This window comes from Pezoporus occidentalis, unplaced genomic scaffold, assembly GCF_034315485.1.
Source record: "Pezoporus occidentalis ecotype Australia unplaced genomic scaffold, CSIRO_AGI_Poc_V1 ctg46, whole genome shotgun sequence".
Taxonomy (NCBI): domain Eukaryota; kingdom Metazoa; phylum Chordata; class Aves; order Psittaciformes; family Psittacidae; genus Pezoporus; species Pezoporus occidentalis.
Window position 1 is genome coordinate 2,073,673 of NW_026915791.1, and position 26,117 is coordinate 2,099,789.

At 43.4% G+C, this 26,117-nt stretch overlaps 3 protein-coding genes and 1 non-coding gene across 14 annotated transcripts in view; 1 reads left to right on the forward strand and 3 right to left on the reverse strand.

The window, feature by feature from the left end:
* Positions 1-5,348, reverse strand: part of FANCM (FA complementation group M) — a 73,612-nt gene extending 68,264 nt beyond the window's left edge. For 3 of the 7 annotated variants that reach the window (XR_009967944.1, XM_062635619.1, XM_062635620.1), the window contains exons 1-4: positions 4,751-5,347; positions 3,827-3,999; positions 2,698-2,775; positions 1,855-2,013 (exon numbers count right to left, since the gene is read on the reverse strand). Coding sequence is in view for 6 of the 7 variants with exons in the window: in XM_062635619.1 (XP_062491603.1) it covers positions 1,855-2,013; positions 2,698-2,775; positions 3,827-3,999; positions 4,751-5,204 (864 nt within the window). In the remaining variant the exon portion in view is untranslated. Of the gene's footprint in view, positions 1-1,854; positions 2,014-2,697; positions 2,776-3,826; positions 4,000-4,750 lie in introns of all 7 variants that reach the window. The other 4 variants (XM_062635617.1, XM_062635618.1, XM_062635616.1 and 1 more) reach the window with 4 other exon arrangements.
* A 71-nt stretch (positions 5,349-5,419) lies between these two features.
* FKBP3 (FKBP prolyl isomerase 3) lies at positions 5,420-10,083 on the forward strand. The gene is made up of 7 exons (XM_062635628.1): positions 5,420-5,576; positions 5,662-5,763; positions 5,844-5,951; positions 6,336-6,471; positions 7,398-7,465; positions 9,321-9,418; positions 9,855-10,083. Exons 1-7 carry the CDS (start codon positions 5,466-5,468, stop codon positions 9,907-9,909), a joined length of 678 nt encoding a protein of 225 aa, XP_062491612.1. The 5' UTR covers positions 5,420-5,465; the 3' UTR covers positions 9,910-10,083.
* Positions 10,084-10,476: 393 nt separating this feature from the next.
* PRPF39 (pre-mRNA processing factor 39) lies at positions 10,477-26,101 on the reverse strand. Of its 5 annotated transcripts, none has more exons than XM_062635622.1 (14): positions 26,080-26,101; positions 22,790-23,156; positions 22,393-22,518; positions 21,634-21,752; positions 20,693-20,860; positions 19,839-20,004; positions 19,100-19,207; positions 16,833-16,997; positions 16,390-16,516; positions 16,029-16,297; positions 15,222-15,406; positions 13,807-13,881; positions 13,084-13,204; positions 10,477-11,272 (listed from the first exon to the last, which is right to left on the reverse strand). In XM_062635622.1, exons 2-14 carry the CDS (start codon positions 23,129-23,131, stop codon positions 11,222-11,224), a joined length of 2,022 nt encoding a protein of 673 aa, XP_062491606.1. In that variant the 5' UTR covers positions 23,132-23,156; positions 26,080-26,101; the 3' UTR covers positions 10,477-11,221. The 5 variants fall into 5 exon arrangements, with proteins under 5 accessions (XP_062491606.1, XP_062491609.1, XP_062491610.1 ...); XM_062635625.1 differs by lacking the exon at positions 26,080-26,101 and adding an exon at positions 21,880-22,042 and having other exon boundaries at positions 22,146-22,518; positions 22,790-22,813; XM_062635626.1 differs by lacking the exons at positions 22,790-23,156; positions 26,080-26,101 and adding exons at positions 21,880-22,042; positions 22,146-22,214.
* LOC134172652 (small nucleolar RNA SNORD127) lies at positions 15,866-15,952 on the reverse strand. Its single transcript, XR_009967977.1, has one exon. It is a non-coding gene; the product is annotated as a small nucleolar RNA SNORD127 (small nucleolar RNA).
* Positions 26,102-26,117: the final 16 nt, after the last annotated feature.

Here is a 26,117-nt window from a genome sequence, read left to right on the forward strand (position 1 = left end):
TTGTAACAGACACACAAGTATATGTCTTTCCTTTGAATAGCAGCAGTCACAAATTGCTACTTTGATTTTACAAAGGCTGTTTAAGGCCCAAATTTGAAATGGTCACTCTAAGACACCCCCCCCCCAAATTAACTAACTTTAAAACCCCCATGCATTCTTTGAAATAAAGATGTACAGTTGGAGCTATGCATTTACATGCTGTAGCCAGCAGGTCTGCTAGCAAACTTGCTACTCCTCACTGCAGAAGCCATCTGCAACCCGATTTTTGTCAAGCATCAAGCACAGCCTCCCACAGTCCTTACTGCAGCACAGACTAGGGTAGGATTGGTTTCAGAATCACACAGAAACCAAGCAGTACTGAAAGAGTGATGTACGTATTTGAGTTTCCTCCCAGATCCTGATCCCATTCAGAACATGCTTCACAGCCGATTCTCTTGTCAAGGGACAAGGATAATGCAACATGTACTTGATGAATATGTAACTTAGGTGCAGGGCATGGCCCAGGTCCATCGCTGTGCTGCAGGAAACTGCACAACTACAGAAATTGAAGTACAGAAGCCATGTTGCTGTGGTCTCTAAGACTAAGGCTTGGCTTATCCTCAAAAACTGGAAATGGCTGGGGTACCATCTTTTGACACCCTCTGTGCTGTCACAAGTTGTATTTTCTAGGTAAAGCAGTAGCAATACAAATGTAAATACCAGATCAAAGAAAGGAAAAAGAAACCACTGAAGCCACAATGACAATTTAGTCAGCATCTGTCTGTACTCCTCAATTACACCAGCTTAGCCAAACCTACCTGCTTATTTCAGCATAAATCTCACAGCATAAAACACCTCAAATGAAATCCCTGCACTCAGTACAAGCATTCAGAGGCACCTATAGTGATAAAAACTATCTTTAAAGGTTTTTCTATCTTATCAGTGGAACTTCCTCATTTAAATGACTGGTTTGAAAACAGCTGACCTAAATCAATCTAGAAAATGAACAAACAAGTCTGTCTTCCAATGGTCTTCACAAACTACACCAAAATCATTTAACTTTAACCAAAAGCATACTCCAAGGTCGCTGTCTGACACTAACCCAATCCTACTTTTTTAATGTTTCTTACAAAAAAGAAAAACAAACAACCCAAAAAGCAAAACAAAACCCAAACAAACAAACAAAACCCCAAACATAAATTTTGAACTTCTCAAAGTAGTATCTTATGTAGCACCGTCTACCAACACCTTACCATGATGACAAAGACCATTAAGTCATCACTGAATGGCCAACAGTTCTAGCCCCTCCTAATCTGTCCTAAAGTTGGACATTACCTCCTGGTAAAAAAGAAAAAAGTTAATCTCAAGAGAAAAATAAATAAAAACCCAAGACCAAAACAAACAAACAAACAAAAAATCAAGGAGAACTAGGTAACCTTACAGGTGAACTAAAGATCTACAGAATATTCTTAATCAGAGAAAATGCTTCAGTCAATATGGAGTTTTCACAAGGCTACCCTCAACATCTTAATCCTACTAAACTCAGCCAAATTGAGAAACCCCCAGTTTAGGTTTCATTTTAATTTTGAAAGGACTCCTGAAAGAGGATGAGAAAGCTAATTCTAATGTAAGTTTTCCACCAGGGCTTTTTAAGTTATTGCAAGGTAATAGGTATCACTGGTACAAAGTGACACAGCAGCTGCTATAGTTGCAATCATGGATTTTTTCTTTAACTTATAGTCAAAGGTGAAGTGCCTAAAAAAGTAGTACTTTTAAAACTTATTGGTAATCTAAACAGACATGTTAAAATAGGAAGGGAGATTATATATTTAAAGACACTGCCCATTTAACAACAAAAGAAGTGCAACAACTCACGTGGATGTAAGCATTCTGAATTCCTACCAATTCTTCACCAAGTGGAACAACAATTTTCTCAACCTGCCGCTCATGAGAATAAGGCTGAATCTCTGGAGAATCTTCAGCACAAAGCTCTATCTGAGCAATGAGTAAGTTGGAAATAACTTGCTGCACAGCCTGTTTGGGAAGCCACACAAAAAAAAAAAAAGACCATATTTATTAAACACTCCAACAATGCATGTTGGTATCACAGGAAAGCAATTACTGCCATATTTTAGTAGGCCTTGAATACAATTGTAAGGAAAAGGTAGCTCCTGCCTAGAGATGGAAATATGAAAGACTCTCCACTTAAAGATCTCGAACAGTACACAAAGAGCCAATATGGCAAGTTCATAAATGCAAAAAGCATGCTATGGCATGAGGGCTGGAGGGGCAGACCTCTCTCTTTGGCTTCAGGTGCATCATAAAACACCTGATGAAAAATAACCTGGAGCTAGAAGCTTAAACTCAATTTGGATGATCATCTGCCTTTGACTGAAAACCTAACCTTTACATTTATTTTTACCCAATATATCTCACCAAACGGAATACAAAAACCATTTTGCATTGAGAGTATGTTATTTTGGTTCAACTAGGTTTGTATGCTTAAAAAGGTATTATTCCCTTTTAGAAAGGTCAGGAAATAAATAAAGCCTATAATATGAAAAGGTGAACCCTTAACAACTAACAGCTTGTAAGGAGAGTAAGTTTTTATGCGGAATTCTAACAGACTTCTGCATCCCAGTTTAATACCAAACTGGTATTAAACACAGCTTCTACTGAAGCTTCTTTATTTCAACAATGCAAGTAGGTCTGACTCACCTTTGTGTCACTGCCTGGTGTGGCACTTAAGGCCAAGATCCGAAACTGATTTGTGTATTTGCTTAGTTCCCTTACAACCTAAGAAAGTGAAAGTTGCTGTCAGTATCCTTGGAGGAGATTACTGGCCTATACAAACTATACCAACGAAAATACCCACAAAGTAGAAAAAAAATAATAAAATATTCTAAATAGTGTACATCTAAAGTCAAATGGGAAGCACAAAGTGTTCAGTTTATAACTATTTTATCCAAGAACACTTAATCGTGATGAAGTGTGTTACCCCAGTCCCATTCAGCAGAACAACCTTGGTAAGACATGAAATTATTTTTCACTTATTTCGCAAAAAGATTAACAGCATGCTGACTCAAGAGGGCTGCCAAAAGTAAATCATGGATGATTAGTTCTGGGAAATACAAACAGAGACTGGATGACAACCACCATGCCAACCAGCGTTCAATTGAGTCTCACTTGAAAATGTTTCATTAGCAGCTGGGAAAATGGTGAAAATATTCCTTAGACTTCCCATGTTCTTGCTCTATAACCCTCCCCAAGACCAGACCTGGGACAAGTACAATAGCTGCTGAGAATTCAACACAACAATATTCCCTTCCTGTTTCATGTTCCCATACAGCTGAACTCTGTCGGTGCCATTAGTGAACAGCGTGCCCCCGACCAGCCACCCTGTGTGGCACAAGTTGTAGAAAAACCAAAGAGCTACAAATAATGGAACACAGCATAAAAGATACAAAGAAGTGAACAGGGACTAAAGAGGAATTCAATTTGTGCTGATAGTTCTGCTGAAAATCATGCAAACACACAGATAAAGCAGAACTGACAACTTCATAGCCATGGGGACTGACAAGGGAGGACAGAAGATTTTTCTCACCTATATCCAAGACAGCACAAAAGTTAATGAATAGAAGTCTTGGCTCTGTATTAGAGGGTGATTAACATAACAGTAAAGTATTTTAAGAAAAGATTTTTATATAGTATTTTGAAGCAAAATAACCTATAAACTTATTTGAAAATTAAAATGCCATAGTTCTGAAAAACAATATAAGAAAATTGCAATGCTGCCAAACACAAAATTTTCCACCAAAGTTAAACAAGCACTAAAAACCTGTGTTACCTGACAGTAGGCATGATTTCCAAGGGCTTTGTGAGCTTCATCAATAACTAAACATTTAATCTCTACAGCAGGACAAGTCCCACGAGAAAGATCATTCACCATTATTTGAGGCGTAAGGAAAAAGACTCTCTTGGCAGTCCATAGATCCCTCCGACTGAGAGCCTGGGTACCTCCTGGAAATTTAAGAAATAATGTTAGCAACAGCTCTGCTGAGAACAAGCCATGGCCTGAGAGGACAGCAGAGGGCTGACAGACACATGTCAGCTTTGGGAAATGAGTGCTTTTTAAAATAGCAAGCACCTTGATGCTAGTCCTATTTTCAGGGAAAAAAAAAAAGATGGATACAATGACTAGGATTTTTTTTTTTTTTTTAATTAAAGGACTAAATTCAGAACCACAGAAAACAAGGCAAGGAAGCTCAAGACAGCCCGCAGCCACCTGCAGTTTTATACTTGATCTACACCACCTTTGAGAAAGGTTTGCACTTAACAATAGGTTATTTTAAGCCATTAAGGTGATTACTTCACTAAGCAATAAACTGCAGTGTATGGTGCTTGCAAAAACTTTAAGGAAAAAAAAAAAAAAAAGCCGTTCTTCCTTGGCTTCATAGAAAGCATATTTCCTGCGCATTCACACCTCTGTGCAAGGCACTGCGAACCACAGGGCGGCACACCAGAGCTCCAGAAAAAACGTTCCAACACTTCATCATGTTGGTAATAGTATCCTGGGGCTTTAACTGTTGCAAAACCTAAAGTTAATGCCTTAAAAATCTTCCTAACCTAAAAAAAAAGACCTGTTTTCCTCCACTGGGGCTTTTCACACTGTTTGCCCTTGCCTCTAAGCTAAGAAGCCTCGATGTTTGCCGCCTCGCCGAGGACGTAGCTCCCCGGAGCAAGCCCGTCCCGGTCCCTGCTGCCGCCCTACCTGTCATCTCCGCCATGTGCCGGGCCGGGATGCCCATAACGCGGGCGCAGGCCTCCATCTGCTGAGCCACCAACGGCTTCGTAGGGGCGAGGAACAGCACCTTGCCGGAGGGGAACCAGCGATAGAAGTTGTACATGACGACGGCGGCCACGAAGGTCTTACCCAGCCCGGTGGGCAGACAGACCAGCGTGTTCCCCAGCAAGGCGGCGCGGGCCATGCGCACCTGGTAGCCGCGCACTGGATAGTTAGTGGGATAGATCCAAATGGACCCCGCGGCCGCACAGAAACCCGCCACAGGACTCGTGTCCGGGTCTGCCGCCGCAGCTGCCGCCGCCAACAGCAGGTCATCGTCTGCATCTGCTGCTTCCTCCTCTTCCTTCTCCTTCTTATCCGGCGCCTTCCCGCCCGCCACCCACCAGGCCTGAGGTAAAGTGCACTGCCGCCCGCCGCTCATCCTCCTTCAGGGCGCCGCCGCGCGGAGCGGCTCCCGCCCACTCGGAGGTAACGCTCGCTGAGGTACAACACCCGCCATCTTCTCAGCGCCACCGCTTGAAAAGCCCTCGGGAGCCACCACGGGAACAAGCAGGCGGACAGGAGGGCAGTGAACCAGGGGTTAAGGCTCCCCTCGGTCCCGTCTCCCGCCCGTGCGGCCGCTCCCGCGGGGCTGACGGGAAGGCGGGCGGTGCTTGAGGGGGAGGTGGTGGCGGGCGGGAAAATGGCGGCGACGGCGGGTCCGGCGCAGCCCTGGAGCGCTGAGGAGCTGCGGAGTGAGTCGCTGCCCAAGAAGGATATTATCAAGTTCCTTCAGGAGCATGCCGCCCAGGCGGTAAGGGCGGGAAGGGGGTTGGTGGTGGTGGTGATGTGTGTGTGTAGAGGGGTGCCTCTCCGCTGCTCAACGGCGTATCTTGCAGTTCCTGGCGGAGCACAAGCTGCTGGGGCAGGTGAAGAACGTGGCGAAGACGGCGAATAAGGAGCAGCTCATCGCGGCCTATACGCAGCTTTTCAACACTCGGGTACGGGGCCGCGGCGGCGGGACTGGGGGCCGGGACTCGGGCGGTGGGTGACGGTTGCCGCCCCTCTTCATCTCCTCTAGCGATTCAAGGGCACGGACGGCTCGGAGAAGGCGGCGGAAAAGGCAAAGCCCGCTAAGGCGGAGGAGGCCAAGGGGAAAGCAGCGAAGTCTGAAGAGGCCGTGGAAGAGGTCGGTGCGGCACCTCTGTTTTGCGTTGCTTTGGGGATTGTGTGGGGCGGCCAAATCATCTAGGTGTTCAAAAACCTTGTTACAGCAAGAAGTCTGGTGTTTGTATTAAGCCTTAGCCTTGTAAACCTTCTGTGGCTTAAATTAGCAATGGGCCCTTCTCCCAGATGTGCATTTCTCGCACAGCTTCAGTCTTTGCTGAAAACTGTATCAATGCTGATATATTTGTGCCCAAGTATGACTGCCCCACAATAGTACGTGAACATGCCATTTGCTGACATTGCATGTGTTCATTTGGTGCTTCAGCTAAGTGGTGGTTCAGTTCTGAGTGTGGTTACTCTGAGCCTAGTTAATGCACCAGTCATAACTCTGTTTTTATAAACTTAGGGGCCACCAAAGTATACAAAATCAATTTTAAAGAAGGGTGATAAGACCAACTTTCCAAAGAAAGGAGACACGGTTCACTGCTGGTATACAGGAAAGCTACAGGATGGAACAGTCTTCGATACCAATATTCAAACAAGTAAGGTCATATATATACTGTTTGGCTTTTGTTGTAAATGCATGCAGAGGAAATTAGCCATTTGTGTGTGGTAGGAGTCCTGATGAACTGCTTTTACCATCATCCTGTTGAGTTGAGTGGGGCTGTCCCTGCAGCCACTCCTGATTTTCCATGAGGCAGTGCAGGGCAGTATTTTGGGACTGGCTGGTGTCAAGTGACATTGCTGCATCTTGCCAGACCTCACGCTTGGCATTCTCCAGGCCACAGATAATGTGAAATGCACAGCTATAATCAGAAGAAAGATGGCTCCTGCTTGGGAATTTCCCCTACCTATGGAACTTGACCACCATCAGTATAGTTACCTTCTCTAAATAGCCGTGGTGTACTCCTGTAATAAACCTTTAAACATGGAGGCACTGTAACAAGAGCGATATGAGACAGTACAGTGATTTGAAGTAGTCTGTGGAGAAGTCTGCTGGTATTTTTGTAACAGTTTGTAGATCAGAGGATTAAGGGATATGAAATTCTGCAATACTAGAAGTGCTTTTCCAGCAGTGATACACAACACTGAGTGGAACAGCAGAGCTATCACTGGAACACTGAGTCATTGCAAATGTTGTATGATGTTGTACATTTCCTGTAGTTATTTTTGCTTCACTAATATGTTTATGACTTGTATCATCAATTTCAGAAATTCACAAATGAGTCTTTGAGGTTTCCTGGATCAGTATCCAAAAGATGCTCAACAGCTTCAGATCTTGGTGCAACTTCAACATTTAATGTTTTTGGTGCTCAGTACTACATTTTCCCCATAATATCTGATAGTGGGCTAAAAATAATATTATAATTAGATATTTGTACAAAGCATGATCCTAACTCTAATTTTAGACAGTAGAGTGTTTGCTGGTGTGATGTTAAAGCAAATGGATGCAAAACTTGTCTTTCAGGTTCAAAGAAGAAAAAAGCAGCTAAACCTTTAAGTTTCAAGGTTGGCGTAGGAAAAGTAATCAGAGGTGTAAGTAAAACATTAATGACTCCCTCAGAATTCTGCGAGGTTTATGATCAGGCTGCACGTTTTGAGCTGCTGTCTTTGATTCTGGTGGAGGTAAACGGCAAGGTGAAAGCATTGCTGACCACAGGATGTAATATTTACTGTTTACGGGTGCTTTCATCCATCAGCAGTGTCATTCCTCTCACAAAGTGGTGTGTGGGGAACAGTGTAACAACTGCATGTTCTCAGGACAAGCAGAGTCTCTTGCACATGCCGCAGTGCTTTGCACAATAGAAAAGGCTGCAGGTTCCTGGGTGTCCCATCGATCACTGTGCATTCATAGAGTCATAGAATCATAGAAAGGTTTGAGTTGGAAGGTACTTTAAAGATCGCCCAGTTCCAACCCCCTGCCATGGGCTGGGACACCTTCCACTAGACCAGGTTGCTCAAAGCCCCATCTAACCTAGTGTTGAACACTGTCAGGTATGGGGCAGCTTCTCTGGGCAACCTGTGCCAGGGCCTCGACACCCCCATAGTAAAGAACTTCTTCCTAGGATCTGATCTAAATCTCCCCTCCGTCAGTTTAAAGCCATTCTCCCATGTCCTGTCCCTAAAGGCCCTTGTAAAAAGCCCCTCTCCAGATTTCCTGGCAGCCTCTTTAGACACTGAAGTTGCTCCAGTGACTCCCCAGAGCCTTTTCCAGGCTGAACAACCCCAGATCTCTGCCTTTCTCATTCTGTGTGCTTTAGTCTGTCAGAACATTGTTTCTTCTCATAGTTTTTTTTTTTTTTTTTGTGTGTCTATTTGCCTCAGGGCCTCTTCACACTTGCTTCAGTTCATCCCTTAACTCTGAACTGACTTTTGAAACTCCAGACTCTAGTTGCTGTCATGCACTGAAATGAGTTGCAGTTTTGACGCTTTAACTCCTCTGCCGTGGCCAGCACTAAGTGCTAAAGCAGCGCAGGTAGAAGCTGCATGAGGAGGGGTATCTAGGTAGACCAAAAGCACTCAGTAGAAGAGTGTTTTGCACACCCTGTTAGCTTACAACTTGAAGTCGTGGACACTGGTGTGAACTTACGAGTGTCCAGGAGGTTCTGACTTACGTGCAAAGCAAATGAGGTGCTTAAATCTGGCAGCAGCTGCTGCTGTGTGGTGAAATCAGTGTCTGCCTACACAAGGTAATGACATAGGAAGGATCTTGTCCTTACCTGACTTTAAGAACAAAACAGACCCAACCCAACATAATCTTCCATGTTGCTGCTGGGCAGGGAAGAGGCCTTTAGGGGTGACAGGAGTGTACTGGGAGGCGAAAATGTCCCTGGGCCTTGTGGCCAGCACTGCAGCAGCAGTTGCCTGGGTTTTGCTGCAGTCCTTTGGCATAGTGCTTGTGTCTGTCTGGGTGCCAGGTACCTTCTTTCAGCTGTTATCAGACATGGGCAGCAACTGTTTGTTGTGAAATGCTGATACAGTGCCACAATGAATACAGGCTTTTGACAGCACAGGTGGGTCACAGAGAGGGACAAGCACAGAAATGAAACCAGTCTTTATGCATCAGCCTTAAATAAACACTGTTGATGCAGCAGAATGGTGCGGAAACATGGGGCAGAGAGACAAGCCCCTTGGTATTGTGTGCGTGGTGGTCTGGTGGGAAACGCATTCTGAAACTGGAAATGCTTCCCTAGCAACAAGCATCATCATGACAATGTAAAGGCATGACTAAATGGAACGTGAAACTGCCCAACAGTGCACACTGGGGTGGGCTGGGGGTTGCAGAGAACAGTGTGGTGCTGCACAAGTATGTGTATGAGCAGACCGGAAGAGCATATGGAATATGGTGGTTCTGTGGTTGGTCTGAGCTTGTTCTGGTTTTGTTTTTCAGTGGGATGAAGCCCTCTTAACAATGAGTAAAGGAGAGAAGGCTCAGCTGGAGATTGAACCTGAGTGGGCATATGGCAAGAAAGGCCAACCTGATGCCAAGTATCCTTCCACAGCCGACTTGGGAGCGCTTGGTGCAGCCAGGCACTTAACAGAGAGAGATACAATCAGCAGCATTTACTTGTTACTTGTCGCAGGCTTAGAATGTTAACAGCCTGAAGAAACTCAAGTGCACTTAATAGATGGGGAAGGAACGGGCCTGTAGGGAGCCCTGCAATGGAGAAATGAAGGCAACACTCAGGCAGCTCAGATGAGACGCAGCTGCTCCTCTTCTGAGGAACAGGCATAAGGAGCAGCACAGCCTCACGAACTGGGACTGCACATCCTGTAACAGTTCACATCAGACAGCAGCTGTGGTTCTGTAAGGATTCCACATTAGAATTTACCATGAGGTGGTAAGTCATTCACCAGTGAGTGATGCCTATAGAGGGGGCAGGGTATGAGGTTGTATTTAAGCTTCCTTAATGTGTGCAAACAGGATTCCACCAAATGCAAAACTTTTCTTTGAGGTGGAACTGGTGGATATCGAATGAAACGAAGCATTTCCTTTGCTGTTGGGAACCTGTTTACGATCAAGAAAGCTTCTGTCAATGCTCTTGCAACCCCTGGATACAGTTACAGCTGTGGCCTTGTACTTGAAATCATGTTTGTTGTCCCTGCCCCCAGTGCTGTACAGTAACATACCACTAAAGAAAACATAGTTTGTACATGCACGTGCCTTCACGGTTTTGTGTGTATGTTCACCTTGTAATTTCCTTCTGTTACTTGGGAGGGGGGAATTGCACAGACGTCCAGCACACTGTTACAGGACAAGCACTCCCACCTCAAACTGGCACCTATGGTTTTATTATCCCTCCTAGGGCTGAGCAGCCTGTTACAGAGGAGCATGCGCTTCAAGACCCTGCTCAGGCCTTCAGCCATACACTTCCCCTCACCTTTGGTGAAGCTGCTGCATTTCACAGAAGCACTTGGCCAACAATTTTAGTTAACCTAAATAAGGAGGAAACATTTACATTTATATCCCAGGCATTTGTTTGAACAGGAGAGGGGTGGAACTTACTCCTGGCTTGAATGAGGCAATCAAAGAAAGCTCAGAGGACTACTGAATTCCTTGCTTTTATTATAAAAATGGGAATGATCACTTTGATCAAAATGAAAAAAAGTTTGCTCACACTGTGTACATGAAAAACTCTAAATACAAAAATCATCCCAAACACAGTTTGTGCTTTTTAAAAAAGAATGCAACATCATTTTGCACTGCATTTTAATTGTTGACCCCCACATGGAATAGAAAATACGTACCGCAGCTTGCAAAGGCTGCCAGTGTCATCAAAGTTTCAATCTTAACACCACAAAGAAAGCAGTCTGGGTTGGCTCATGGGCACAGAGAAGGTGTTGTGATAGAAGTAGGTCATTACATATGGCTGGAGAGCAGAGCAGGAGAGGAGTGCTGTGCACCTGAGCTGCTGCATCCTGCAGCAGCTAACGTGGCACGATAGCCTTAGGGGAAACCCAACCAAAGCAAAACCCCTATAGCTTTACTGGTTAAATCCACAGCATCGTCCTGAGACCAAAAAAATTCTTCAGATACCTCCATAAATTAGTGCAGGGAATTAAAAAAACAAAACAAATGCATTTATGGTAAACTACAGTTGTACAGAGATACCATTTATCAGTTACCAGCACACAGATCTTGCTTCACACATACCCTGGGAACACCAGCTCACTTCACATGCAGAAGACCAAAAAGCAGGTATTACAACAGTTCTTTCACATCCCTAATTTAGAAAAATATAACTTCTTTGTATTCCATCTTTGTTGAAACTGCAGCACTCACTCTTCGGATCAAGTCGCATGATAGTACTGTCCGTAATTCCACGCGTTCTGGTAATTGTACTGGGAAAAAAACCCAAGAACAGGATAGTGTAAGTCAGATTGCCTATGCTCCACACAGAATCCCCAGTGAGCAGCTGGCTGCCATTCCAGAAAGGAATGTTATATTGCAGTGGCCAGCATGGTCACCATGTCACAGCCACCATAGTGAGGTCTCTGCACAGAGAGGTCCTGCACACAGCTGGTGCCTCAGGCTGGCTTGGAAGGCAGAAGAACACCAAGGGGTGCTCCCCTGCAGCACAAGGCCCATCAACTCCCAACCACCCTGACCCCCTGCTGCAAGGCATCTTTGTGAAACAAGTGGTTGCAGTCACAAGGCCAGGGCCAGACTTGTACCAAGGGCCAGCAAGGAGGGAGTACTGCTGTCCCTCATGGTTTCAGTCACTTAATAAAGACTCAAATGATGAGTCTTCCAGTACAGGAGAAGTCAGGGGCTCCCTCTTGTTCCTCAGATATATCCCTTGGTACCTGCTCTGCAGCTCCCTGTCACTTCCCTGTCAACAAGACTTCATAAAAGGCAGGGAAAAAAGAGGGAGCAGGTGGCAAGGGATGCAGGAACAGCCTGTGTTCTAGCTCCACATCCCCCATCACAGCATGTCCTGCAGAGTGGGAGTGGCTGAAGTGCCCCAGCACCACTCCCTCACACTGAACCCAGCCATCTGCAGCCATCAGAGACTGTCACCAAGATGGTTCCCATGGCTACACTGCCATGAACTGTGCCCAGGCAGCGCAGCCTTCTGGGGACAGCAAGAACACATGCCTCTGCTATTCTCAAGCAGACTGTAAAATGCACAGCAGGCAGACAGTGATGAAGTTACTGTCTCAACCACAGGACGCAGACCACCAGCACTATCAGCCTGCCGCTCCTACCATTCTGAGTTTGGAAACTTGCAACATTTCTCCAGGCCCAGTGCTGGGCAGTCTTCCCATGCTGAGGGGGTGAGGCACCTTTCACTGCCTGAATTGGAAAGAACACTTAACCTTGACACAGGCAATTTTAAATCACAGTTACACAATGGCTGGGTCACGTCCCACCTGCAAATGCTGTTCTCACTGGCTTGGCAGGCTCCTTACAGCCGGAACAACAGTTTTCATTAAAATGCTTGAGGAAAAGCTTCAGCCAGACTCTCAGTTACTCACAACTCAAAAGAATTAACATTATAAGCCTGCATTGCTCTCATCCCAGCTGAGAGGGCACCAGCAGCACCCACCTTCACGTTGCACAGAAAGACAAGGCTCTACAGCCTGCCCCTTGGACAGAACCACACCATCAGTCTAGAAGGAAGCAGGACACATGCTGGAGGCTGCTGCTCCCGCAAAAGGAGGAAATCAAGGTGTGGTACTACCAATTCCCTCTTTAAGCCCCTCAAGGGGACAAAACAACATCATGCAATAGCAGACCCACGGGCCAAGCTGTTGAATGGACTGATTCTGTATGGACACCATAGCAGTGCAATGGAACCCATACCAAGACATTATGGGAACTACTAGTTAGAGAAGTTAACTACCAAAACACACAGTTAACTAGAATCCCAAAGTGAGTTTCCTGGGCAAAGCGTTTTGCCCTCAGCCAGCAACATCCCTAACAGCTCTAATACATCCCTTCACGTGAAGAGCTGGCACCAAGCTGCTCCTCCTGCTGCACAAGGAGAAATACCTTACAGTTGTGTAACAGGCTACAGGGGAATCAACAAAAACAGAAGCTAAATTTCTACTCCAAGCTTCTGACACTGGGCCACAGAGTCACATGGAAAAGCACAACATGTGCATACAGAACATGCACGCTGAGCACAGCACCAAAAGTGCGCACCCACCTGGTACCAGGCATTGTAGTTGTATGCTGCCTGATTGACTTGCATGTCTCCATCCATCATCTGTGCCGATGAAAGTGTTGGATCATCTGTTAGCATTTTCTTTTCATCTGGCTCCTCTGACCTGTGAAGTTAATACACACTTGTAAATGGCACCTTAGATTAAATGCTGAGCTTCTGGGTGAGAAATGTTGTAATGGATGAAGTTAAGCAATATTTTCAGATGTGGTGCCCTGTCTAAACAGGGAAGCAGAATTTGATTTAGAGAAAGACAGTAGTATATTGTGCTTCAGAACAATAGTTTTGGTTTTTAACTGTTCTGGTGAATCCAATGGGACAGCAGAAGCATGTTTCTGCTTAAAGACTGAGTTATTTTTCCCAGTATTGTTTAGCTTTCCTGAGAAACAATTCAGAAGTTACTTTCCAATAAATCCATTTCCAAATATTGAAGCCAACAGTACAGCCCTATTTAGTGTATCTTAAGTGATTAAAAAAATATAGTGGTTTTGCTCTAGCAAGCAGTAGCTTTAAAGCTAAAAAAAAAAGTGTGTATATATATCATAGACTAAAGAAAAATATAATTTCCAAGACTGTTCTCTGAACTATTTTTCAATCATCTCCAAAGTGCTTTGTACCAGCTACAGCTCAGTGTAGTCTATGTCCCAGCTACCCTGGACTGCATCAGCTATTGATCCAGCTTACACCGCAGGTGAGCAGACTGCCTACCCGTTCTCCGCTCTCCTTTTCAAAGAATCCTGCTCCTTGAGAAGGGCCTGATGTTCATCATAAGCATCCAGAAGCCTGATGAGGCAAAAAGGAACAGAGCTTTGCTCACCATTTTCATGCAAATATTTAAACCATTTTAAAACATCTACTTGAAGCTGTAAAAATGCAAAACAATTCTAAATCAAACTGAATCATAATCAATTCTTTATCAGTGATCCCCCACAGAGATGGGAAAGCCAAAAACCTTTATTTGACTCCCCAGTGCACAGTGTTTTCTGTTAGCTCAGGAATCCCCAACTTCCTTAGCTTTTATCACACTCCATGTGGTTTTTATAAAGTTCCCCTTTATAATGAAGTTTTCTTAAACTTATTTGTGATATGGCTGCTCCTTCCAGCACCTGCATTCCCTCAGGTGCATGTTGATGCTAAATCTTGGTGCTGCTGTGGATGGCAATCAACATTTCTTTAAGTACTGGAAATTAGTATTACACAGAATTATTACAATTCCAAAGCAGCACCTGTAGCCTTTTGCCAAACAACATGGGAAGAATGTATATTCTGTGCAGCACAAAAGAGTGCTAGCTAAAATCCCCGCTAATAGCAAAGTATCATTTCCCAAAATAGGAAATACAATTCCATCTGCTGCAGACCAGTTTAGGAAAACTGCTGCTTCTGTTCATATTGCTCTTGGTGGAAACAGTTTTTTGTGTTTATTCTGTGCTCTCCTATTATTTGGGAACTGAAAACTTTGTTTTGTTTTGTCTATCCAGGATCCCAGGCTGGCAGCGCTTGGCTGCCATGCCAGTTAGAATGGTCAGAGTCAGCAGGAACTAAGGATAGCTATTGTTAAAAGCACACAAAGCAGAAAAACTAACTTGTGGTTAGCTCTTCCAAATTATTCAGCAGCGTGTAAATAAAAACAAGAGCTTGTTTTGCAATAGAGAATTAAGAGGAAAAAAGTGTATCTAGTATTTAATTCAAAAGTTGCAGTTCTAGTACTTGATCCCCCACATAAGCACATAGCATTGTTAATCCTTCTGAACACAGAACAATCACATCAATGTGGTTTTGGAAACCTCAAGCAGCAGCTCACAGGGTGTAGAACATCAAATCACACCCTTGTCATAAAACATGCTCCCTTGGAAGAGCACCCTCCTCTAAGACTTAGCAAAACCACAGTAGGAAGTTACAGGCATTACAGTATCTCAGGGAAAAAAAAAAAAAAGAATAATTTTCTGAAAAGAGATTCCAGATTAAAAAAGGAATTTGGTTTTGAAAAGCAGCTATCCCTCAACAAAGAGCTGACAGCACACAGGAACCACCTAAAGGATGCTACTGATCCAACCCTTCCCTATCCCTTCCACAAGTGCTCTTTGGGTGACCCTAATTTGGCTGTTGCACAGATCACATCTTACTTCTTTACATCGGAACCAAAATCTTCAAGGAATTCCACTTTTCGTTGAGAAAACGTAATCCTCATTTTTATAGACAAGGCGCCATTGACAGCTTTATCAAAGCAGCTCAAGATGTTTTCTTCATTCTGCTTGAGATCACCGCTGTACTCCATCTCAAGCAAGTTGAGGTACAGCTTTGTATTTTCCTGTGCAAAAAATGCATTAGAAGTTGCAGAGCTGTCAGATTTGGTATTTGACACTGTATCTACATCTACCAGATGAAGAGCAGAATGTTTAAACCACAAATGTTAAGCTAGAATAGTCAACAAGTTTTTCTTTTTACATTGGTCATCTTTGACCTGGTTTGTGTCATAAACAGAAGTGACACTTCAAAGACATGTTTCACAGTGTGACACTACAAAGACAGATGTCACACTTTGCTAAGAGTAAGCTAATAGTATTCAGAGTGCCAAATGTTTCTGTGGTTACACAAAACGGTCTGCAAGTACTGCCTACATGATCCATTCAGTTCACCTTAAGGTGTGAACATGCCTACATTGAGCTTGTAGAAAGGAAAACTGAAAGTATAAAGCACTTCTGATTCTGATCACAAAGCTTCCGATTAAAAAAAAAATGCAAACTTCCAGATCTGCAAGCTGCAAGTATGGCAACATCAGGTTAGAGGGACTGTTGTCTCCATGTAGTAAGGGAACACCACATCCAGGTACAAACTCCTGTCATCATTGTTGCCATGGTTCAGAAAGAGAGAAAAATACCATGATCTATTTTTTTGGGGTGTTTTTAAGACAGCAAAGAGGAAACACATACTTTGTCCACTTCTATGGCTTCTGACAGCACTTTTCTTGCCTTTGGAAGATTTTTCTGTACTTTGAAGAGGTGTCGAGCTAATTTGATGGCATAAAATGACGATTCACTAACTGATTTGGCATTTCTAACAGCTTCTTCAAGCAGGTGTTCAGCATCTTCCATGTTTCCATGTCTGCGTTCTAAACTCACTCTTCGCAAGCGAATCATTGCTAGCCCTAGAATACACTCTTCAAAGGTTTTCAAGATTCTTCTTGCTTCGTCGATGTTGCCTAAAACACCGGTGAAGATGCTTTAAGATATGAGACATCCACAGCCTCTTAAAAACAGAATCCCTCCCAGGAAAAATGACTGCTGCTCTCACCTTGCTGTTCCTCAAAGGCAGCCCACAGCATATGAACCATTGGTTTCTTAGGAAGATGTATAGTGCAAGCCCTGCTGTAGACATGCCTCACGCCTTCAATACTATGATTCTCCATGTATTTGGCATACTATAGTTGAAAACAGAGCAGAGATTGGGAAATTTAAAGCTTATAGTTGTCTTAAAAACATGACAGAACGATAAAATTCTTTTGTTTAAACCCATTCAGCACCTTTATGGAACCACTAGACTAGTTTCTGTAAGGAAGGACGTAGAGAGGCAACGAAGTTGGCATATGCAGCAGTCAAATCTGGTTGCAAGCAGACCATCTCCTAATGCAACAGATATAGTTATATATGAACAACGTTCCACAAGAGTACAAAAGGTTAGTCACTAGATCAATGTATGCCATCGGCAGGAGATGGGTGGTAAACCCCTTCCCTTACCTTAATCCAGAAGTCCTCATAGAGGGCACATGAAATAACACATCTTTCAAAGAGGACCACAACTCTCTCATGAGTGCCATTTTCTATCTCAAATTCTAAGTACTCTTTCCAGTTTTTCAGCTGAATTTTCTCCAGAGGTTTTACGTGAAAGTAAGGCCTCTTTATCTGCAAGAGTCACAGCATGGCAACTTGTGACTAATAAGCACACCATCGAGTTGTGTTAAAAAAAACAAATAGCCACAACACCATTCAAGTAATGGCATTTAAATAAACGGGACATCATTATCTATTCACATAAGTCTGCTGGGGTTACCCAAGTACTGATCAAGATATTTTGCCAACAATTACACTCTGTGCTTGTACCTTGGCTTTTCTAGGAAGATTTTTGAGTGCAAGTGTGTACAGAACTGAGGAAGAACTCACCACAGTTCAGTCCTTGCAAACCTGTGGTGACAACAATTGCTATTGGTCACATACACATATACATACAACTGAAGTACTTACTGTTGTACTAGCGCATAGCCTACAAATTAAATGCAAAATTTGGTTGAGACTAAGAGAAGAAAGAGCACTGAACTGAACTTCACATTAATTATGTACATGAAACTGGTTATTCCAAGACTGTGCATTTTCTGATGCCCACAAGAGGACCTGGGTGGGACAGAGTTCAGCATAGCAAAGCAAAACACTGCTTTGAAGTAACCACAGCAAAGCATCCTTCCAGAGATCTTGTGCTTTTTCTCTTCTTCACCTTTAATTTTACCTGATCATTTCTCTCCTGTACTGCAATATCTCCAATACAAATAAATGAGAATGGATAAAGAACTTAAGGTAATCAAGGAGTAACATTCAATTCTTCAAGGCCAACTGAAATTTAAAGCCAATCACCCCCACCATACCCCTCACTGAGCTCTGTAAGAGAGCCCAATACTCTTTTTCCACTTTGGCAGATTCACAGGCACATTGTTCCTGCTAAAATAACAGTAAAACTGGTCTAAGCGGCCTCCATCATTTATGCAATATCCTGTTGCTTAATAACCTCATTTCTATCCATTACAAAGACTTCTTTATATTTCAAACTCCTCCTCGATCTGAAGAGCAGATATACTCTCTTGATAGAGAAAGCATTGATCCTAGTCAGCAGAGGAGAGGACACCCTCTTTCTGGCATATTTTCTGCAACACGTCCACAGTTTCATCGTTCTTCCATATGCCAATCATCTGTAGCTACGGTTTCTCTTAGTCAAGAAGACCTTACTCACGTAACCATTTTCCACACATCTGCATACCTGAGCCTTGCATACTCTAGGGACACACCTCCCGAGACAGGTACCCGTACAACAGCAACCCTCTGACACAGCCCTTCAGGCTGCTGTGGACAGGAAGGGCAAACTGCCACTACCCCCACCAAGGCATGCCTTGTTCTCTGCTACAGTACTGCTACTGGTCACGTACCATGCTTTCAAGTTTACATCAAACACTGTTAAGATCTGGCTGGACAGAGTGGCGAGACACTTAAGCCTATGTCATGCTTTGCTAGAAAAGCTGGACCTGATGATCCACGTCCCTTCCATGACACCTGTGGCTTACAAGGCATCTGTGCAATGTACTCTTTAAAACAAAAGTGAACTTAAAGCAAGAACCATGTTATGCAACATGATATTTGCCAGGAAGTAAAAAATTAAAAAAAGACTGAGAACTAAAAACTCAGGTTGATTTTCAAAAGTAACCAAACTTCATCCTACATAGAAAAGATTCTGTATGTAAAATGACCAAACAATTAATTACTGTTAACACATTAAAAACAGGAGCTGCACATTATGATTGCTGATTTTGGAAAACCTAACTGATTTCAGGTTTAAGACTGCAATGTTAAAATAGAAAACCACACAAACTTTGTTCTCCTTTTAGGACAGGCTTACCTTTTCAATGAGAATCATCTTCTTGACCTTAATCTGCATCACCCCAGATGCATAAGGCAGCACTCAATCAACACAGTCTTTCATGCATGTATACAGGCCACTTACTAATCACCACACCATCCTGTCTCTCTCCAAATACCACTTAAAGATTTTTAAGCCGTCACATGACAGAGTTGACCTCACAAGTTGCCTTTTCACAAGAAAAATGGCAGAGAAGTGAAACTTGGTCTTTGTTCAAAGCCCACAAGAGTTTAGATTGTGTGACCTGTTACTCAAAATTCCTAGCTCCCAGGCCTCTGTTCAGAGCTCTTGTGCACGCTGCCTTACACAGGAAAAACAAACTTACCGCTTCTTCAAACGTCCACCTCTTACTGACTTCATGTTCATTGTGGTTAAACATTTCTTGATGAATCTCAATGATCCTGTGCCTCATGTTTTCTATCTCAGTGATCAGCTAAAACATAATTTTTAAAAAGATAACTCAGGTAGACACCATATCACCTCTGTAAATGCATTTCATGATGACAGAAATATGCAGAAATTAAAACTATCACAGATGCATTACACTCTACCCTGAAGACAGGATGGGACACTGCCCCCAGCACAGCCCTGCTGAACAGGGTTTCTATCTGAAGCTTTGCTCCTATGCCACAGATGATTGAGATCAGAGATTAATTTGGATCCCAGTCAAACTCAGTGTCAGTATGTGTTTGTTTTCAGTCAGCAATTCCCTTGGATAGTCAAGTTTTCATACGCCCATGAAGGCTCTGACCTGCAGAGAACATTGCTGATGAGGAGCTTTCTTAGACCACAGTTTCTAATCTCTTAATCTGGAAGAATTAATTAATTCCTAAAGTTTTGCACGTTACTTATTTCACTTCTAAATTCCATTTCTTTAATGCCTATGAAAACACTGGAAAGGTGCATCCTGTAAGAAAGTACTTATCACACAAGCCAAAGAGCAGTGATAAGCAGAACTATGGAAACACCTCAGCTACAGATATGCTAAATTCTCTGCAAACAAACTTGTCTTTCAGGCACACAGTAAGGAACAGAACACCAATGAACACCCCCTGCACCTGTACCTTGGCAGGGTCAGTTATGTCTTCAGCACCAGAGGGCAGGTCATCACCAGGCTGCGCGTCCTCCCCGCTGTGGCCATTCACAGACGCTAATTCTCTACGCAGCTGAACAAACTGCTCAGTAGTCAGAAAGTCTCGAGGCAAGTTGTTCTGTATGTGTTCTTTAAACCTAAGAACAGTTAGAAACAAGTCAAGTTTCATACTGCAACATTCTGCTTTACCAGAGCACAATAACAAGTCCCAGTGGGATTTTGCATTACTTTATCAGTCTAGAGCCACGCCAAGAATGTAACTTCTCACAACACATACACACAAAATGCAACTTCTATCACCTAACAGACTTCAAAATTCAAAGAGAAATGGAAGGATGATGAACTGCAGTAACAAAGACAAATCACCTGCCATGTAAAATTAATGGCTAAGGACAATCCAGAGATACTTTACTTCCAAACACAAAAGATCTGTAGCAACTATGGGAAAGACTAGTGCATAATATAACTAAGGTTTCCCGTTTCCTCTTAACCAGTCCATTAATTCCAGAATTCCCGTCTAAAAGTTAACCAAGTATTTCTCTCTTGTCAGTTAGTTTCAGGAGAGCACTGCATAAGGAATTGAAGTTCAAAAGTGCTCATTCTGATTTTTCAATCACATCCTCTGCTCTTCCTCAGCAGCATTTGTGAATTTATCTAAAACCTAATTCCTACAATGTGGATGAGTACTTTGAAGCACTTAAATAAGTACATGAACTTAAGTAACTATTTCAAGTTCCTGTTCCGAGCGAGCATTTCCACGCTTACAGAAGTAGATTAGTGTATACTCAAGAAATGCACAGCATTAAATCTTTGTTTTCTCTTTACCTCTGGAAGTGATGACTGTACAGCTGCGTTGGAATTCCAAGGATGCGGTCATAGATGGATGTAACTTCCCTTAAGTTTCCCTGTTCATTTTCCCAGTTTATATACATTTCCCACAGTCTGTCAGAACGGAAGTCTGTCCCAGCAGCTAAGACTGCATGTTCATAGGCGCTGAAAAACAAAATAATTTTACAGTTGTTTCTCGATGCAGTGACAGAACAAGGAAGACAACTTCTGGCTCTTCCTTAAAGATTATGAGCAGCATCCTCTTTTACTTGCAACCACACTTACAGACATTATTTAAATTCTTCAAAGTATTTTCTAGACATCTGTAGCAAGATCTCTGCAAAGTTTGCACTCATTGCTCTTTAACTCAAGCACTACCACAACAGAATAAAGGCAACACAAAAAGCTACTTGCAGGAATGCAAGACATTAGGGAAATACACAACCTTTACCACTTTTGTCAAGACTCTAAAGGCCTTACTTGAGAAGTTTAATACACAAAAGTCATACATCATTCATGTTGCTAGAAGCTTCAATTAAAGATAAATAAGGTTTGAGATCAAACCTCAGTCCATCTTACTCTAACAAGGACCAATGCCAGCAACAGGTGAGGTCAGACACATTCTAGCCATACCTTGAAAACCTCCAAGTAACTGAATTCCAAAAATTCTATGGAGAACCTGCTCCAGATCCCCATAGAATACTGCACAAAGCATTTCCTAATGACTAGTCTGAAACTCTCAAGTCACAACTTCTAACCCTGGTACCACATTGTATTGTCCACCCATTCTTAGGGAATATTGCTTCATCATCTACTAAAAGTCCTTACAGTAATGGCAGTAACTACCTTGACCCTCATCTTAAACATATGAATCTGATTATACTGCTACATAACGTACATACAGGCTTCCTGAATTACTTAGTCTGTGTCCAACTTACCCTCGAATTGTACTGCTCGTTTCAGGATCAGCAGGGTCCAAAGTCTCCTTTAAGAAGTTTATATAATGTATCCAAAGATCAACACTAAGAGGAATTGCCTGAAGCCCTCTGCGATAAACCTATGAAGAGAACATGAACTGTACTTCAAATACGTAATGGTGTCCTAATAGAGAGGCAACACTGTGTTATCCGGTGAACCTTAGAAATACTAATTACTGGAATTTTGTTTAAATAATCTACCATTACCATTTGGGTGGAGGTTGGATAGAACATGGCAATGTTCTGATCTCCACGTGCAGAGTCTTGATCTTCAAAGCGCAGCGGTCCCTGCATTCTGACCAGGTTGTGTGGGCAGGCTTTGGGGTACAGACCATAGGGCACAGACCCATTAGAGCATCATTGACAGCGTCTGACCAAAAATGCAATAAGATGCAGCAATTGTGACCAGCAAACCAACTATATTGTTTCGAAAATGAATAATAAATGTAAGTGACAGAAAAGCCCTGCCCTACTTGTTAAGCTGCAGTGTAATACAGAGGCTTGCACTGCAAAGCTTGACAAACTGTAGAGGTTTAACGCACCTGCCAACAAAGAGAGAAAACATTAGCTACAAATGCCACAGATGTGACAAGTGCAAACAAAATCCCTACAAACCTGGCCACAGATGGCAGGTACTGGCAGCCAAATGACTTGCAGTAGGTTAGTCATTGTTTGGCTAACAGGACCAATGGCAATAGCTGCACCCAGCTACCTACATACCTCGTCAGACTGCTTAACGTTGTCATGTCGCTTCTCAAGGTCTGCATACTTTTTCCAATATCCATAGCAATATGGATAATGTGTGAAAAACCTGTCAAATGCTTTCCTGGCAGCTGGTAAGTGGTTCTGCAAGAAATACACAATAAAAGCAATGAATCCTTTCCTTTAAAAACCCTTTATGTTATTCTGAAAACAATTACTACTTTAACATTTTCTTAAAAGCAACAGTTTTTATTGTGTGATCTCTTCTGACAACACTGACAAGGGCAACTTCTTCAAACAGTACCCATGAAAGCCTGATGTACAGTTCTAGACTGGTCACTGGAATATCTGTGACTTGTTTGGGTTTTCTTTGTTTATTTCTTGAAGGCTAAGGAGAATAGGGTGCTATACTAACCTCCTGCTCTACGTACTGTAGTAGATATACCCATCCTGTGAAATCCTGGGGATTGTCCTCTACTACTTTCCAGAACTTGTCAAAATCTGGAGGAAAGCCAGCCTCAATATCTGTTGTCTGTAAACTTTCGATATCAGGAATTTCACTCTCCTGCATGTTGTCTGCATTCAGGCCAGGGGAACTATCAGGTGATTGTTCCATCTCAGTGACACCTATAATTTCTGTACTGAAGTCCATCTGCTGTTCTTCTGTTGCTGTTTCGGTGCTATTGTCTGTGTTCTCATTGCTTACAGTTGGTTTCTCCTCCTCTGTATTTTCTGTGTTGTTCTCCATAGCTGACATTACTGCTGTTTAGTAGTACTAGATCCTGTAGAAACAAAAAGATTCAGTATTCCTGCAGCAAAGATTCAAGTAGAACTTGGGCTTGAATTACCACCTAACAGTCTCCCAAGTGCTTCAGGCACTCATGTATTTCACCACAAACCCCCAGCAACTGGATCTGCTTCTCACATGAGCCTTATTCACAAATAAGATAATTTACAATTAATAGCAATCCTACATTTTAACATCTGCACATACAAATCATTGTGGGTTTTCTAAAAACCTGTCACAAGTTGCTATGGAGGTATAAAAGTGAACCAACCCAGCTTTCCTATGCAAGTTGAACAGTTTATTCCATATAGAGAATTACATTCAAATTTATTCAATTATCCTACTTAATACAAATTAATAATTTCTTTGCAAAAGACATGTATGTTTAACTGTTCCCTCAAAGCCAAGCCGAACCAGATTACATGGTAACTCTGCAAAGAAAAGAATTCTTGTCCTCACTCAGTCCATATGTAAGACGCCTAAATAAGCTAACCAGCAGAGGGCCACACACAGTGTTCAGGCTAGCCCCTGACACTAGTCACTCACCCCCATGCAACACTTACTCATCAGGTGCTTCCTCCTGCCCCTCAGGACAGACTCCATCTTCCTCCCACTCTTTATTTTGATCTTCCTGCCAAACGCTGCTGCCCAGCCCTCCCCTCCTCCGCAAACACCAGTCCAGCCTCACTGCCCAAAGCCTGGCCACAAGGCACTCCACTGGACCTTCTCCACATTCAAGCCAGACCATAATGACCTATGGGTTAAAGGTAATGCAGCACCTGCATAGAATACAGTAGCTTTGAGCTGTGAATCTATTTTGGATGAAGAACAGCATGAGACTATCAGCCTCAAACGCACTGTAGCAACTGCCACTCCTATTTCCCTTCAGTTCTCAGAGCAGAAGCAGGTAAGTTTGACATTTAAAAAAGTCCCCACCCCACTCTGCATTGCCACAAATCTTTCTCACTGAAAGCTTGAAAAGAGAACAAAACGTTTGCTTTCACTTCAGCAAGTACAATGATAGGTCATCAGTAATGTAACAGGAGCAAAATTCTTGACAGGAAGGAAAAACTTCTCTATCTTTAGCAGCTTCAGTGCATGAGATAAAGAGTTCATGCTTCCCTAGTTCACCAAGCCGAGTTACCTCGGTGTAGTGTTAAAAAGGCCACATGGTCCACTCTGGAAGTTTTCTAAAAATTGTTTTTTTTAGAAGTAACTATTTCTGTTCTCCATCATATATATCACCTGGTAATCCTAAACACATAATTTCTTTCCTTTAACACAAACAGTTCATAAGTTTGCAACTTTATGTGGTAACTGCAGATCGCTGCATCTGCATCACTGAAAACAGCCGCTACTATTCAGAGCTCATCTGTAAAGATGATAAAATCAGGGTGTCAGAAGCATGTGCTATACAAACAGCAGCCCCAACTCCTGAAAAAATATACTTTAAAGGATATTTACAGCTCTAAATTTTTGAGAAAAAAACAATTGTTTTTAAATATGCGATAATGCACAACCTAAAATTATTCTGGTATTTGACAGACGTTTTCTCCCTCTAGCCGATTCAGACGTATTCCAGCTTAAAAACCTACCCCCCCAAATCCATCCTGTCTTCACATTAGGGGGAAAGCAGAAAAAAAAAAAAAGACAAAGGATGGTACTAGACTACCTCTGGATATGAGGCTTCAAACAAAATGTTAATGTCTGCTTCGCAGTTTGCTTCCTACTCAAGGTGCTCTAAACCCATCCCCAGAAACCAAGACATCCCCCAAACTCACTAACGGTTATAGCTGCCGTGAACAACTGGTTCCTGGAACCAGACGAATGTCCTTGCTCCAGGCAGCTGCGAAGGCAGCAGGCACAAAGCCAACACACGTCAAACACAGACAACCATGGAACACAGTAACTCAATTCCAGGAGTTTTTACATCACTCATGCTAAATAACTAAATAAGCATATCAGATAACCACATACCTAATTTTAAATCTTTTATGCCAACATATATTATTTAGCCTGTTTCAACCAAACGTTTATTTTTTGCAATACTGGCATTTATGAACATGAATTAATACAAAACCATCCCGGAAAGCCCACAAACTGGCAATCACAAGGAGTTTCCGGCCTCAGCCTACGCCTCCGCCCAGACCAGTGTCACAGCCCTGATAAGGGAGCCGCCTGGAACCTGCGGCGCTGGGCTGCGCTGGCACTGCTGCCCCGGACCATTCTGTCCAACCACTAACGTTTCGGTGGCCAAAATCATAGTCACAGCATCACAGAACGGTTTGGGTTGGAAGGGACCTTAAAACTCATTCAGTTCCAACCCTCTGCCACGGGCAGTGACACCTTCCACTAGACCTGCTTGCTCCAAGCCCAGTCCAACCTGGCCTTGAACACTGTCAAGGATGGGGCAGCCACAGATTCTCTGGGCAACCTGTGCCAGCGTCTCAGCACCCTCACAGGGAAAATACAGGAAAAAAAAAAAAAAAAAGTAAAAAATAAAGAAATATAATGACAACGTAACAAACCGTGAAGCACTTAAAGGCTTTGGGCTGGTCTAATGTTTGTCCAGAGATCTCGCAGTTGTTACAGCACATAAGGATCACACAGGTTTCCCTAATCACAACGTTCGTTCCGTTAAGCGCCAGCTGCGGGCTGGTTTACTCCAGGGCTCGTCAGTCGCTGGCGAAGTGAACGGCTGAGGCGGCAGCGGGTGCCGCACGCCCGAGCGCGGCCCCACCACATAGCGGCTTCGGCCCAGCACAGGCCCCCGACGCCCGACTCAGCCTCCCGTCGGGGTGGGCGGAGACCAACCCACCGGAGACGAAGGCGGGGACCCAGCCTAACCCCTTCCCTTCCCCCTTGCAAGTCTGGCGCTCCCCGCAGCTGCCCCATTCCCGGTCCCCCGGTCCCGGTACCTGCCACAAGACCAGTAACCACCTAGGCCGCCGCACGC